Below are 14,723 nucleotides of genomic sequence, written 5' to 3' on the forward strand. Positions count from 1 at the left end.
GTCTGGAAAGCAGCAGAGAGGTTCAGACAGAAGTCAAGCTGTGAGGGTAGTCCAATGTTGCCCTTTTAAAATATACATGTGGTCAGATTTGAGATTGTTGACTTTTTTTTAGCTCTGAACATCTGTACCTGAAATTAAATTTTCTGCAGGCCATGCCGGAGCAAATATGTGTGACTTCTTTGCTGATGGAGTCTCGGGTCTGCTGCAATCCAAACATTTCAACAAAAATTAACTTTTTATAAATTAATATGAAGTATTTCTTCTGTAACAGAGTCGTATGTTGTTTCATAATGTACAATTACTTCTCAGTTTGAAACTTTTCAGGATAGGAACCTTTGCTTGTCCTACATAAGAATTACATTTGGTTAATACTCAGTCCACTTCTTCTGTTCTGCCCTGATGTCATGCCTTATTTTCTCAACCTGTGTTTTTATTCAGCAGTGAACTACTCTACTGTGACTTGGGATGACGAATTGAGGAGAACACACAAGTACTGCAATTGCTGGAAGATGCGTCGTAGCCCTCTGTTCTCTCATAACATGCAAAGCAGATAACAAAAAATACCCTCCGAACAGCTTCATATTCTTAAACACTAAATGGTTATATGTTTTAATTGTGATGACAAGTAGGTACAATCCCCTTGTCAGACAGATTTTCTACCCAGATCCAAAATGAGATTTTCTCTCTGCAGCTGAATGTGCACTGATATCATATCATATCAGCACACACTCTGCTGCAGAGTGAAAATATCATTCTGGAATCATCCGCAAAAGGCCAAGGTCCCGAGTTCGAGTCTCAGTCTGGCACACAGTTTTAATCTGTCAGTAAGTTTCATTTCTGCCCAAATGTTTAATGAAATCCTCCATTTCTCTGAGCCAACAATGGTGAAGAAGTTTGCTCTCCAGCAGTTGATTTTGTGCCTCTTGTATAAGAACAGGTAGGGGGAAAACAAAAGACATTGTAAAAATGAGTGACAGGTGTTTATTTATATTTTACATGCATTAATACAAAAGATAGTTCTTCACCGAGGGCCAGAGTAGTCCGAGCCCCGCAGGCACTCCTCCGTCCAGCTGTCAATCTTCTGCCGCATAGCAGCAGAGAGTTCGTTGAGTGCTCCACCAACCTTGCCACTCCGGATGAAGTGCTTCCCTGCAGCCGTAGCCGATGGCAAGCCTGACTGCTTGCGCACATATTCTGCCACGTCCTGGTAGTTGGCATGTGGGTTGGCGCGCATCTTTTCCAAACTCAGGTGGTCCAGCATCTTGGGCATCTGCTCCTCTGGCACTGGCTTACCCAGGAACTCCCCCACTCTGCGGATCACAGATGCTAAGTCCTGTAAAAGTTGTAGAAGTATACGTAGGCCATAAATGGTATCTAAGGAACAGATTCTACCAACAGTAAGAGAGAGATCATGTGGAGGAGAGTGTTGTACCAGATAGTGTAGCTTGAGGCACATGATGTTTTGTGATGGCAGTCTCAATCTACAGATTGATTTTAGAATCACTGAAGGAATGCACACTACCATAAGCAGTTTCCAGCATTTTCTATTGTTTTTGATATTGTGAGGCATGAGGTTGTGTTTTGTGCAGTGCTTGTAAATACTATGAGTTCTACATATTTAAGTGCTGTATAATATAATATAGCTATTTTGAGAATACTGTTAATTCTTCAGTTATAAAGTTCTATGGTAAGCAAACTTCTGTATATTTTTATAACTAGGTTATGTTATATGTGGATAGCTAGGAGGGTGCCCATACCTAGGGACAGGAGGTGAGGGGGATGTCCGTGGCTCACTCACCCACGCCGCCTGATAGCTCTCAGGGAAAGGAAAAAAAAAATATAGTGTAGTAAGATATTTTCCTTTCAAGAAAATTATTTAAAAGTCAGTCTTACTCAGTATTTGAACAGGATCGGAACAGGAACTTTTTTATTGCTACTTACAAGTTGCCTTTTGTCATTCAAAATATTAAAAATTCTCTATACCATGCCTCCTCCCCCCCCCCTCCCCCTTCCCCTCTGCACCCCCTACAAACTATACGATATGGGTGCCCTTGGACAACTAAGCCATAGTTTTTTGACACTCGTGCACCATCTTGTACCTTGAAATGGCAGAAGGTCTTCCACTAACAGACAGGTGATATTTGCAAATTAACTGCGTTTTTCTTTAGTTTCACAACAATTTTCCCTCTTGAAAATTGAAATTTGTGTTGCTTGACAATAGTTTCTATTTCAAAATGTTTTCAGATAATAACAGATTTTTGATAATACTTCCTAATTTGATTTAACTTACTGATTATTGGTGTGTAGTGGAATAATAACATAATACATAGATCATTCAGTTAGTTATTGACAACATTTTATCAACTGCAACACTTTTAAATTGGCATAGAATATTTGTTCTTAAGTACATGACCGTGTTGTACCTTGGAATATTTTTTCACATTTGTATAAACCTTACTTGTCCAGAGTAATTTTTGTAATTTCAAACAAAGACTGCGGCACCCATAATGTACCATCTAAATCTAAGTGACTGCTTTGCAATCTGGAATTGTATGCCTGGCAAAGAGTATGCTACCATTTCAAAATGGAATAAGGGGATACATTAACATATGTTACCAGGCTGGCTAAAGACAAATCTCTGAAAAGTGTTCCATGGTACAGTACTCTCCCTTGTTGCTTGTCACACAGTTCCAGAATAAACGAGGGTCTATAGGAAGCAAAATTTACAGGTGAGTAATTAACATGTAGGCTTTCATGGCCAAAGTCTTCATTAGTTGAAACTTCCACGCTGAGAGGCTCTGGTTGATCTGTAAAACTTCTTCTTCCTGATAAATCTTTGCCAACTGCAGGCAACGTCTTCTGTTACTGTCTTCTGTTACTCGCAGTTGGCTATGAAACGTCAGGAGGAAGAAGTTTTACAGATCGACCACGGCCTCTCAGACTGGAAGTTGTAACTAATGAGTTGAGTAATTGTTCAATGAGAGCACTGGAGCAGTTTATATTGTTGTCAAATTTCTTTGCTCCCCAAGCAGAACTGCCAAATATATGGCAGGAGAAATTCAAAATGGGCCAACTGGCCCACTTGTTCTTTGTAATTAATGGTGCACAAATCTTATTAGACAACTTCATTCCATGAAAGGTTGCCAAACACATTCCGTATTGACGAATAGAAAAATTCATCACCGAGCGAGGTGGCGCAGTGGTAAGGCACTGGACTCGCATTCGGGAGGACGACGGTTCAATCCCGCGTCCGGCCATCCTGATTTAGGTTTCCCGTGATTTCCCTAAATCACTGCAGGCAAATGCCGGGATGGTTCCTCTGAAAGGGCACTGCCGACTTCCTTCCCCATCCTTCCGTACACCGATGAGACCGATGACCACGCTGTCTGGTCTCCTTCCCCAAACAACCAACCAACCAACCAAAAATTCATCAATATGCGGTAGGACTTGGTCATCTATACTATGAGAAGACTGGAGACAAAGAAAAGAAGCAAATTATTCATGAACAAGATGAAGCATTCTTGGCCTGGCACAGAAATGGCGTTAATTTCATGTAGATTTTGTCCATCTTGTTACAGATGTTTGCTGGACCCCAGCTCTTCAGTACGGAATGTTGACTCAAAACACCTTTCAGGCGTCTAAATTTCCAGTTGTTATCTTATTGAGCAACCAGTTTCAGAGATATATTTTGACATCTTCAGGCCTCCTGTCTAATGTGTAGGCAGATTCCCACCTCTGGTCCAGTCAAAATAGGGACCATCATTCAGAGACTGGTATCTGTAGAATCCTACTTGACACAGCAATCCCTTCGATCATCACTTGCTGAGACAGGAAGTTGTGCAGTTGAATTGTTGGGCTTGCCTAAAAGTGAACAATCATATGATGTATTGTAAAAATTCGAAATAAAACATGAGCAATAGGAAGACAAAAACTACACAGGAAAGTGGTTCCCATGAAGTGAATGTTTCTGTAAACAGTAAGTGGTCATTAACCTGTAAAAAATACTGTATGTAAATCAAGCAAAGCTACTTCAATTCCTGTTATTAGTTTTCCAGTAGCAGTTCTCCAATCTCCTTATATTGCATTTCTGCCTTTTCTTCACTATTGTATATATTACGAGGAAACTAACTGTCACACAGAATTGATTTCTTTTGTACCTTGTACCTTCATATCATGGCTTGATAATGAAGTACATATTTTTTCAATATTGGTCATAGTTACAGCGGTACTTCTTTTTAAGTACTCTGTAGCATGTAATTTGAAGCTGGCCACTTTATGTTTGGCTCTATTTAGGTGATACACTCCTGTGTACTATATGTAGCTAACTTATCGAAATTGTTTTTAAACTGGAAAGGAAAGCCACATCTCAATACAATATGGAGAAAATAAATATGCCGGTAAAATACTGGGGAAGTGCAATCAGTCTACAGAAGAGAGATAGCTTACAAATCACTTGTGCGACCCATCCTAAAATATTGTTCAAGTGTGTGGGACCCGTACCAGATAGGACTAACAGCAGATACTGAACGTATACAGAGAAGTGCAGCACAAATGCTCACAGGCTTGTTTAATCCGCAGGAGAGTGCCACAGATATACTGAAGCTACTGAACTGGAAAGGACTCGTGAAGACAGACGTAAGCTATTCTAAGAAAGTCTGTTAGCAAAGTTTCAAGAACTGGCTTTAAATGCGCACTCTGGGGATATACTACAACACCCTACCTCTCGCTCATACGGGGATCGTGAGAATAAGATTAGAACATTACTACACGCACAGAGGCTTCGTGTGTGAATGGAACAGGAAGATCCCTATCAACAGGCCCAATGGGACACAACCTCTACTACGCCTCTTACATTGATCTACAGAATATAGATGTAGATATATAACTTGGTAGATATGAACCATGGACCTTGCCGTTGGTGGGGAGGCTTGCGTGCCTCAGCGATACAGATGGCCGTACCGTAGGTGCAACCACAACGGCAGGGTATCTGTTGAGAGGCCAGACAAACGTGTGGTTCCTGAAGAGGGGCAACAGCCTTTTCAGTAGTTGCAGGGGCAACAGTCTGGATGATTGACTGATCTGGCCTTGCAACATTAACAAAAACGGCCTTGCTGTGCTGGTACTGCGAACGGCTGAAAGCAAGGGGAAACTACAGCCGTAATTTTTTCCGAGGACATGCAGCTTTACTGTATGATTAAATGATGATGGCATCCTCTTGGGTAAAATATTCCGGAGGTAAAATAGTCCCCCATTCGGATCTCCGGGCGGGGACTACTCAGGAGGATGTCGTTATCAGGAGAAAGAAAACTGGCGTTCTACGGATCGGAGTGTGGAATGTCAGATCCCTTAATCGGGCAGGTAGGTTAGAAAATTTAAAAAGGGAAGTGGATAGGTTAAAGTTAGATATAGTGGGAATTAGTGAAGTTCGGTGGCAGGAGGAACAAGACTTCTGGTCAGGTGACTACAGGGTTATAAACACAAAATCAAATAGGGGTAATGCAGGAGTAGGTTTAATAATGAATAGGAAAATAGGAATGCGGGTAAGCTACTACAAACAGCATAGTGAACGCATTATTGTGGCCAAGATAGATACAAAGCCCACACCTACTACAGTAGTACAAGTTTATATGCCAACTAGCTCTGCAGATGATGAAGAAATTGAAGAAATGTACGATGAAATAAAAGAAATTGTTCAGATAGTGAAGGGAGACGAAAATTTAATAGTAATGGGTGACTGGAATTCGGCAGTAGGAAAAGGGAGAGAAGGAAACATAGTAGGTGAATATGGATTGGGGCTAAGAAATGAAAGAGGAAGCCGCCTAGTAGAATTTTGCACAGAGCACAACTTAATCATAGCTAACACTTGGTTTAAGAATCATGAAAGAAGGTTGTATACGTGGAAGAACCCTGGAGATACTAAAAGGTATCAAATAGATTATATAATGGTAAGACAGAGATTTAGGAACCAGGTTTTAAGTTGTAAGACATTTCCAGGGGCAGATGTGGACTCGGACCACAATCTATTGGTTATGACCTGTAGATTAAAACTGAAGAAACTGCAAAAATGTGGGAAATTAAGGAGATGGGACCTGGATAAACTGAAAGAACCAGAGGTTGTACAGAGTTTCAGGGAGAGCATAAGGGGTCAATTGACAGGAATAGGGGAAAGAAATACCGTAGAAGAAGAATGGGTAGCTCTGAGGGATGAAGTAGTGAAGGCAGCAGAGGATAAAGTAGGTAAAAAGATGAGGGCTGCTAGAAATCCTTGGGTAACAGAAGAAATATTGAATTTAATTGATGAAAGGAGAAAATATAAAAATGCAGTAAATGAAGCAGGCAAAAAGGAATACAGACGTCTCAAAAATGAGATCGACAGGAAGTGCAAAATGGCTAAACAGGGATGGCTAGAGGACAAATGTAAGGATGTAGAAGCTTATCTCACTAGGGGTAAGATAGATACTGCCTACAGGAAAATTAAAGAGACCTTTGGAGAGAAGAGAACCACGTGTATGAATATCAAGAGCTCAGATGGAAACCCAGTTCTAAGCAAAGAAGGGAAGGCAGAAAGGTGGAAGGAGTATATAGAAGGTTTATACAAGGGTGATGTACTTGAGGACAATATTATGGAAATGGAAGAGGATGTAGATGAAGACGAAATGGGAGATACGATACTGCGTGAAGAGTTTGACAGAGCACTGAAAGACCTGAGTCGAAACAAGGCCCCCGGAGTAGACAACATTCCATTAGAACTACTGACGGCCTTGGGAGAGCCAGTCATGACAAAACTCTACCAGCTGGTGAGCAAGATGTATGAGACAGGCGAAATACCCTCAGACTTCAAGAAGAATATAATAATTCCAATCCCAAAGAAAGCAGGTGCTGACAGATGTGAAAATTACCGAACTATCAGTTTAATAAGTCACAGCTGCAAAATACTAACGCGAATTCTTTACAGACGAATGGAAAAACTGGTAGATGCGGACCTCGGGGAGGATCAGTTTGGATTCCGTCGAAATGTTGGAACACGTGAGGCAATACTGACCTTATGACTTATCTTAGAAGAAAGATTAAGGAAAGGCAAACCTACGTTTCTAGCATTTGTAGACTTAGAGAAAGCTTTTGACAATGTTGACTGGAATACTCTTTTTCAAAATCTAAAGGTGGCAGGGGTAAAATACAGGGAGCGAAAGGCTATTTACAATTTGTACAGAAACCAGATGGCAGTCATAAAAGTCGAGGGGCATGAAAGGGAAGCAGTGGTTGGGAAAGGAGTGAGACAGGGTTGTAGCCTCTCCCCGACATTATTCAATCTGTATATTGAGCAAGCAGTAAAGGAAACAAAAGAAAAATTTGGAGTAGGTATTAAAATTCATGGAGACGAAGTAAAAACTTTGAGGTTCGCCGATGACATTGTAATTCTGTCAGAGACGGCAAAGGACTTGGAAGAGCAGTTGAACGGAATGGACAGTGTCTTGAAAGGAAGATATAAGATGAACATCAACAAAAGCAAAACGAGGATAATGGAATGTAGTCAAATGAAATCGGGTGATGCTGAGGGAATTAGATTAGGAAATGAGACACTTCAAGTAGTAAAGGAGTTTTGCTATTTAGGAAGTAAAATAACTGATGATGGTCGAAGTAGAGAGGATATAAAATGTAGACTAGCAATGGCAAGGAAAGCGTTTCTGAAGAAGAGAAATTTGTTAACATCGAATATAGATTTATGTATCAGGAAGTCGTTTCTGAAAGTATTTGTTTGGAGTGTAGCCATGTATGGAAGTGAAACATGGACAATAACTAGTTTGGACAAGAAGAGAATAGAAGCTTTCGAAATGTGGTGCTACAGAAGAATACTGAAGATAAGGTGGATAGATCACGTAACTAATGAGGAGGTATTGAATAGGATTGGGGAGAAGAGAAGTTTGTGGCACAACTTGACTAGAAGAAAGGATCGGTTGGTAGGACATGTTTTGAGGCATCAAGGGATCACAAATTTAGCGTTGGAGGGCAGCGTGGAGGGTAAAAATCGTAGAGGAAGACCGAGAGATAAGTACACTAAGCAGATTCAGAAGGATGTAGGTTGCAGTAGGTACTGGGAGATGAAGCAGCTTGCACAGGATAGAGTAGCATGGAGAGCTGCATCAAACCAGTCTCAGGACTGAAGACAACAACAGATATGCTAATGCGGAACCGATTTACACTGTAAAAAAAATTAGTTTCAATTGTGGCCACAAGGTGCCAATCTGGCGCTTTACACTGTTTGTATGATATCCACACTATCATTTGACAAGCCATAACCTGAGTGACAGTATGGACGTCGAAATGAGAGACCCTCTGCTGTTAGTGAAACTGTTTTATGTGGACAGCGGTAATCACATTGCTGCATTGAGGAGAGTACCGACACCTGAAAGGTATGAGGATGTAAGAAAATGTAAGAAAATGGTTCAAAGAAGATGAAACAGTATATTCTCGATGTTTTAAGTCTCCGAATTATGCGTTTCCCATAAATACGAACCTCGTAAAATAAACAAACTGAAATAAAATAACTATTGTACGGTGTATCGGTGTTTGATCCGTTACCTCTACTCGCTCATAGCACACCGCCTATTTATTTGTTCACACGCAAACCTTTTGCGGAAAACTGGTGCTTTAGGTTTGTCACTGTCGGTACAGTACAGTGCTGTGTTTCGTTTTGTTTGCTGATTGTTTGCCTTCTAAAAAGAGTGCTATAACAAAGAAAAGAAACCATTCATCAAAGGAGAAACATTAAAAAAATTTCTTCTCGAATGCGGTGTTAGTGAAGTTACTCTTGGTGACTGGCAAAGAAATGACCTTAAGGATACAGGCTACTTTTCCGGCTCAATATTATGTAAAGAAACACCTATTTCTTACAGGCAATATTTAAAATGTATGTGTTTTACAGATTTTTTGTTAATGTCAGGTAATGCAGCACACTTTCTAAACAAATTAGAAGTAATCTGAATATTTTTGAACCTGCTTAGGTTATTAGAAATATTACATAGGAATTGATGCAATTTTTTCCTAAAATGCTTCCTCAAATTGAGGTACCATTTAATCCAATGTTATACATTTGAAGGAGACCAAATTTTTACCAGATATGCATGACATGATGGCTCGCTAGACCTATTTAATTCCACCTATTATTTATATTACAAGGGTAAAAAAATATCTTACATTTTAATTTTTATAATTTTTTCCTCAGTGAAAATGTTATTTTTTCTGTAATTTAGTTGATTCTGCAATAAAGCTTAGGTCTACTACATAAGCATGGACTATTGAAAGCGCGTCCGGGCTCATGCGCGCTTGTACACACACACACACACATACACACGCACACACACATACATACACACTTAATTTCATCTGCTACAACAATAGAAAAATTTTAACGTAGATTCAATAAAACGATTCCGAACTAGCTCTCTGGCATGTGCCCCTTCGTTTTCAGACGAATACTGAAACTGTAAATCCCTTCCCAGTTATGCCCATTTGGGTCTCCCTTCGCCCCAAATCCCAGTCTAGTGGCGCATATAGCTCTTCGAGGGGACTTACGAAGGTCAGATACATGTTATTATGGCAGGCCAACTGACTTTTGGTGGTTTGATTCGAGGGAGGGGCCCAAACAGCGAGGACATCCGTCCCATCGGTTTAGGAAAGCATGGTGAATGAAGTTGGCTGTGTCCTTTCAGAGAAGCCTGAAGCGATTTAGGAAAGTCACGGAAAACCTAATCAGGATTTGACCATCGTCCTCCCGAATGCGAGTCCAGTCTGCTAATCGCTGCGGCACCTGGCTTGGCGTGTGACTTTTTTTAAATGCCGCACTACACATCAAATTGGCACAGATACATGACACTCTTTTTCTAACTAGTTACCAAGTCTCTGTAAACAACAGCTGGAACTTTCTGCTAATCGGTAAAGTCCTCGACAATAGAAATCGACTGCTTTTCGAGAATCGCTGTGTGTTGGTCCTCATCGTCAGGAAATCTGTTCTCCCAGCTACCCCCCCTCACCCGGTACCTTAACGAAAAGATGAGATGGAAATTGCATATTACATATTACAAGTTCTGCGCATTCCGACTATTATCACTTACTCCGTGTGGACTTGGCACTATTTCAATACGGCTGGCCGCGACATTGAATTTGGTCCATATACTGCTTGAGTGCAGTTTACACGTTTTGCCTTCAAGAATCGTGCTGTCTCGTGTACTTCAACTCTCCAGTTCGTTTCCAGTCGCCGCGCCATTTCACTCGCTCACAGCGATGCACCTGTTATGCACTGAACAGCCAAAGAGACTGGTAAACCGACCTAATATCATATAGGGCCCACGCTAGCACGCGGAAGTGCCCTACACGACGTGGCATGGACTTGACTAATGTCTGATCTAGTGCTGGAGGGAGTTGATACCATGCATCCTGCAGGGTTGTCCATTAATCCGAAAGAATACGAGGGGCTGGAGATTCCTGATCAGCACCTTGCAACGCGTCCCAGATATGTCTGAGGAGTTTGATGGCCAGCAGATGTGTTTAAACTCAGAAGAGTGTTCCTGAAGCCACTCTCTAGCAACTCTGGACGTGTGGGGTGTTGCAAGTCCGTCGGAATGCACAATGGGCAGGTGATCAGACAGGACGCTTATGTCCGTGTCACCTGTCAGAGTTGTTTCTAGACTATCAGGCATATTACTCCACCTGCACACACCCCACACCATTAAAGGGCCTCCACCAGTTTGAACAGTCCCCTCCTGCCATACAGGGTCGATGGGTTCATGAGGCTGTCCTTATACCCGTACGCGTCCATCCGGTCGATACAATTTGAAACGAGACTTGTTCGACCAGGCAACATGTCTCCAGTCATCAACAGTCCAATGTCGGTGTTGACGGACCCAGGCCTTCAGCTCCGGAAGTCCATATCGATGACGTTTCTTTGAATGGTTTGCTCGCTAACACTTGTTCATGGCCAGCGTTGAAATCTGCAGCAATTTGCGGAAGTGTTACATTTCTGTCACGTTGAACGCTTCTCTTCAGTCGTCGTTGCTCCCGTTCGTGCAGGATCTTTTTCTAGCCGCAGCGATATCGGAGATTTGATGTTTTACCGGATTCCTGATATTCACGGTACACTCGTGAAATGGTCATACGGGAAAGTCCGCACTTCATCGGTACCTCGGAGATGCTGTGTCCCATCGCCCGTGTGCTGACTGTAACACCTCGTTCAGAATCACTTAAATCTTGATACCTTGCCATTCTAGAAGCAGTAACCGATCTAACAACTGCGCCCGACACTTGTCTTCTTATACAGGCGTTGCCGACCGCAGCGCCGTAGTCTGCCTGTTTACATCTCTCTGTACTTGGATACGGATGCCTAGCCCAGTTTATTTGGCGCTTCAGTGTATGTACCGCAGGAAAACCGTGTCTGCAGGAAGCCCGTAACATGTACTCTCTTCCGACAAGACGAACTGGTATTAGCGCTGGGAGACAAGTGTAACTTAGTTTCTGATGTGTTAAGAGCAACAACCGCCGCTAGGGAATGGGCGATGTGGGAAGAAAAGAATGAAAAACACATTGTCCAGGTCGTCAGTTTTTGTCGTTGGCTTACGTAGGCGTACAGCAACACGCCAAAGTTCGTATGACATTTTTCGATTTTTTAAAAATTCGTTAGCACTGGAAGCTTTTCTGGCGTATGAGCATGGAACAATCGATTTTTTGTTGCAGCTATATATGTTACACTCTGCACTAAATGCTTTTCCCCATTTATACATGTTGTTTTAGAACACTTTTTAAATTCCATTTTATGTATTATTGCAAGTATTTCTCATATTTTGCTTAACTTTTACCGTTGCTATCACTTACCGTAATAAGGTGTAAGAGTCCAGGAGTGAAAGGATTAGTAATTATGTGTGTAAACAGAGGTTTGCTGAGTGTTTAGAAAGACTGAACAGTAAGACTCGGATGTATGATTCTTACTCTATATTTTTACGAATGTTCAGGTGGCCAAATTTCATGATCGTACATAATGCACATTCTCCATTTAGTAAATCGTCAGTAAACACCTACCCGGAATCCTTAACAGAATCGAACTCTCATGTACAAAACAGCTTGAAACGTCTGTTTGCTTCACAAATGAGTGAATGCAATAAATATTTGTTGTTAAGCACGTAAGCGAGAAAAATTTAGAAACGTTTTAACGTTTGATGCAAATCGCTAACTGAAGTTTCAAATACTGGACGAATATGGCGTGGCTCATTTTCATGCTGTGAGTTACTCTGCGTCGAGACGTACACGCAGTTTCCAACTATAATGCTGATCTAGCTAGCCGCTCGGGGTTAGCCGAGCGGTCTTAGGCGCTGCAGTCATGGACTGTGCGGCTGGTCCCGGCGGAGGTTCGAGTCCTCCCTCGGGCATGGGTGTGTGTGTTTGTCCTTAGGATAATTTACGTTAAGTAGTGTGTAAGCTTAGGGACTGATGACCTTTGCAATTAAGTCCCATAAGATTTCACACTCATTTGAACATTTTATGTAGCTACACTTTTCAACATCTGCATCTATATTGTGCGTGGCAGAGGCTGCGTCCTAAAGTACCACAAGTTATTACGTTCCAATCACGTATGGAGCGCAGGAAGAATGATTCTTTAGATACCTTTGTGTGTGCTTTATCAATCCAATCTTATCCTTATGATCTCTATTGCGATGTGTAGGAGGTTGTAGTACTTTCATAAGAGTCATAATTTAAAAACCGTTCTTTAAATTATGTAAACAAGCTTTCTTGGGATAATTTAGTTTCAACAGCATCTCCCTCTGTGACGTTGTCCCACGGGTCAAATAAGCCTGTAACCATTCGTGTAGCCCTTCCCTGTATATTTCAGTATCTCCTATCTGGAAAGGGTTCCACACACTCGAGCAGTATTCTAGGATGGACCGCACGAGTAATTTGTAAGCAACCTCTTTTGCAGACTAATTGCATTCTACCAAAGTCTACTGCCTGCGCTATCCACAACAGCGCCTATATGGTCATTCCATTACATATTCATACGAAGTGTTAGATCCATGCGTTTACACCTCTTAATGAGCAGATTGTGAAGTATTTGAACTTCTTTGATTCTGTCAATAATTGTATAAAATACTGACATTCGGATTTTCTGCCCTTTGAAACCGTTAGACATGCATTCAACTGGGATGGTGTACTATACACCTGGTTATCCATTTGGTTATAGGCGTAGATATGAAATAACTACTATGTACCTACTGTGTATTTGCACGTTCTAATCACCGAGGGCCTTGATATCTTACAGCGTAGTACCTCAGCAAAAACCTTAAGAAAATGGCTAAACCGTTAATTCGTTAATAATTTTCTTTCTTATGAGGGGGTTCAACAATATTTGAATGTCTGAAAAATGGTAGAGATGTATTTATCCTTTGCTGAGGCATGGCTGGGCAAACGAGAACTGCTGTATGTTTTCTTCGTAACGTGAACTTTCTTTTTTTTTTCCTTCGAATGTTATTGATTTGAGTTAGGGCAGCGTAGGGGCTACTACGTAGACATCTATCGATGAATTTATAACAAACTGCTTCGATTTTTCTTCACTGGTTCTTGCTCTAAGGGTGCAATGATGGGTATATACACTATGTTATTGGCGATAAAAGACCTTTTTTCAGTGCAGACTGTAAGGCAGGTTCAAAAATGGTTCAAATGGCTCTAAGCACTATGGGACTTAACATCTGAGGTCATCAGTCCCCTAGACTTAGAACTACTTAAACCTAACTAACCTAAGGACAGGACACACATCCATGCCCGGCGCAGGATTCGAACCTGCAACCCTAGCAGCAGCGCTGTTCCGGACTGAAGCGCCTAGAACCGCTCGGCCACAGCGGCAGGCGCAGGTTGACTAATTTATGGAGATATGTACTTACCGCCTTCATATCTTCATAGCTGTAGAAGAGGACGTTCGGCTCGTTCCGGATGTTCCAGAAATCAAGGACATGAGTCCAGAAAGGGTTGTACGTCGCTGAAAGCAGATAACACCGCACGTCATAAAGTTGCATTTAACGTAAGGACAATAAATACAAAAAACTTCAGTCTGAAGAGAAGAAAATGACACTTTTAAATTAAATGTAGATTACACTCCCATACGCTATGTAAGAAATACATAATTCCTGGCAATGAACAATGATAGTCAGTTGAAGTGGTACAAACATACAAAGGTACTTGCAAACTGAATGCCTATAGAATACTATGTATGGCTTTAATCTGTCCTCACGCGGAACGTGAGAGAGACCATGGGCATGAAAGTCGACGAGTTTTGTGGTGGAGCATTCCCCAAGCGTGGAAGCCAGCATCTGAAGCGTCTAATTTTCTGGCCATGGAGAGGAGTGCAGAGTATGAGATGCACGATCATTTCCTAAGTCAGAAACAAAACGTAGCAGACTCCATATTGGATTACTTTGGTTGCAGTTGAAGTCCGCATTTCGCGGATTTTATTTTAAAACATATTTATGATGGTACCGATTTTTTTTGCTATAGGTGTACAAGGGAACCTATGAACTTCCTATACAGCCGAGTCTCATTCGACAATTTCGCCACAAGGAGCGCTGTGTGAGTTACAGTGTCCCGCCGTGAGAAAACTCAGCGCTTTGTGTGAGTAGCAGAAACCAAATCACTGATTACTCTGCAGAGAAATTTGTCCCCCCTCATGGAAAGAAAGTACCTGATGT

At 41.6% G+C, this 14,723-nt stretch overlaps 1 protein-coding gene across 2 annotated transcripts in view; it reads right to left on the minus strand.

Moving 5' to 3' along the window:
• Positions 1–965: 965 nt before the first annotated feature.
• Positions 966–14,723, minus strand: part of LOC126291583 (luciferin sulfotransferase-like) — a 177,702-nt gene continuing 163,944 nt past the window's right edge. For both annotated transcript variants that reach the window (XM_049985117.1, XM_049985116.1), the window contains exons 6-7: positions 13,923–14,017; positions 966–1,333 (exon numbers count right to left, since the gene is read on the minus strand). In XM_049985117.1, the coding sequence (XP_049841074.1) occupies positions 1,022–1,333; positions 13,923–14,017 (407 nt within the window). In that variant the 3' untranslated portion in view covers positions 966–1,021. The remainder of the gene's footprint in view (positions 1,334–13,922; positions 14,018–14,723) is intronic.

Source organism: Schistocerca gregaria, chromosome 9 (assembly GCF_023897955.1).
Source record: "Schistocerca gregaria isolate iqSchGreg1 chromosome 9, iqSchGreg1.2, whole genome shotgun sequence".
NCBI lineage: Eukaryota > Metazoa > Arthropoda > Insecta > Orthoptera > Acrididae > Schistocerca > Schistocerca gregaria.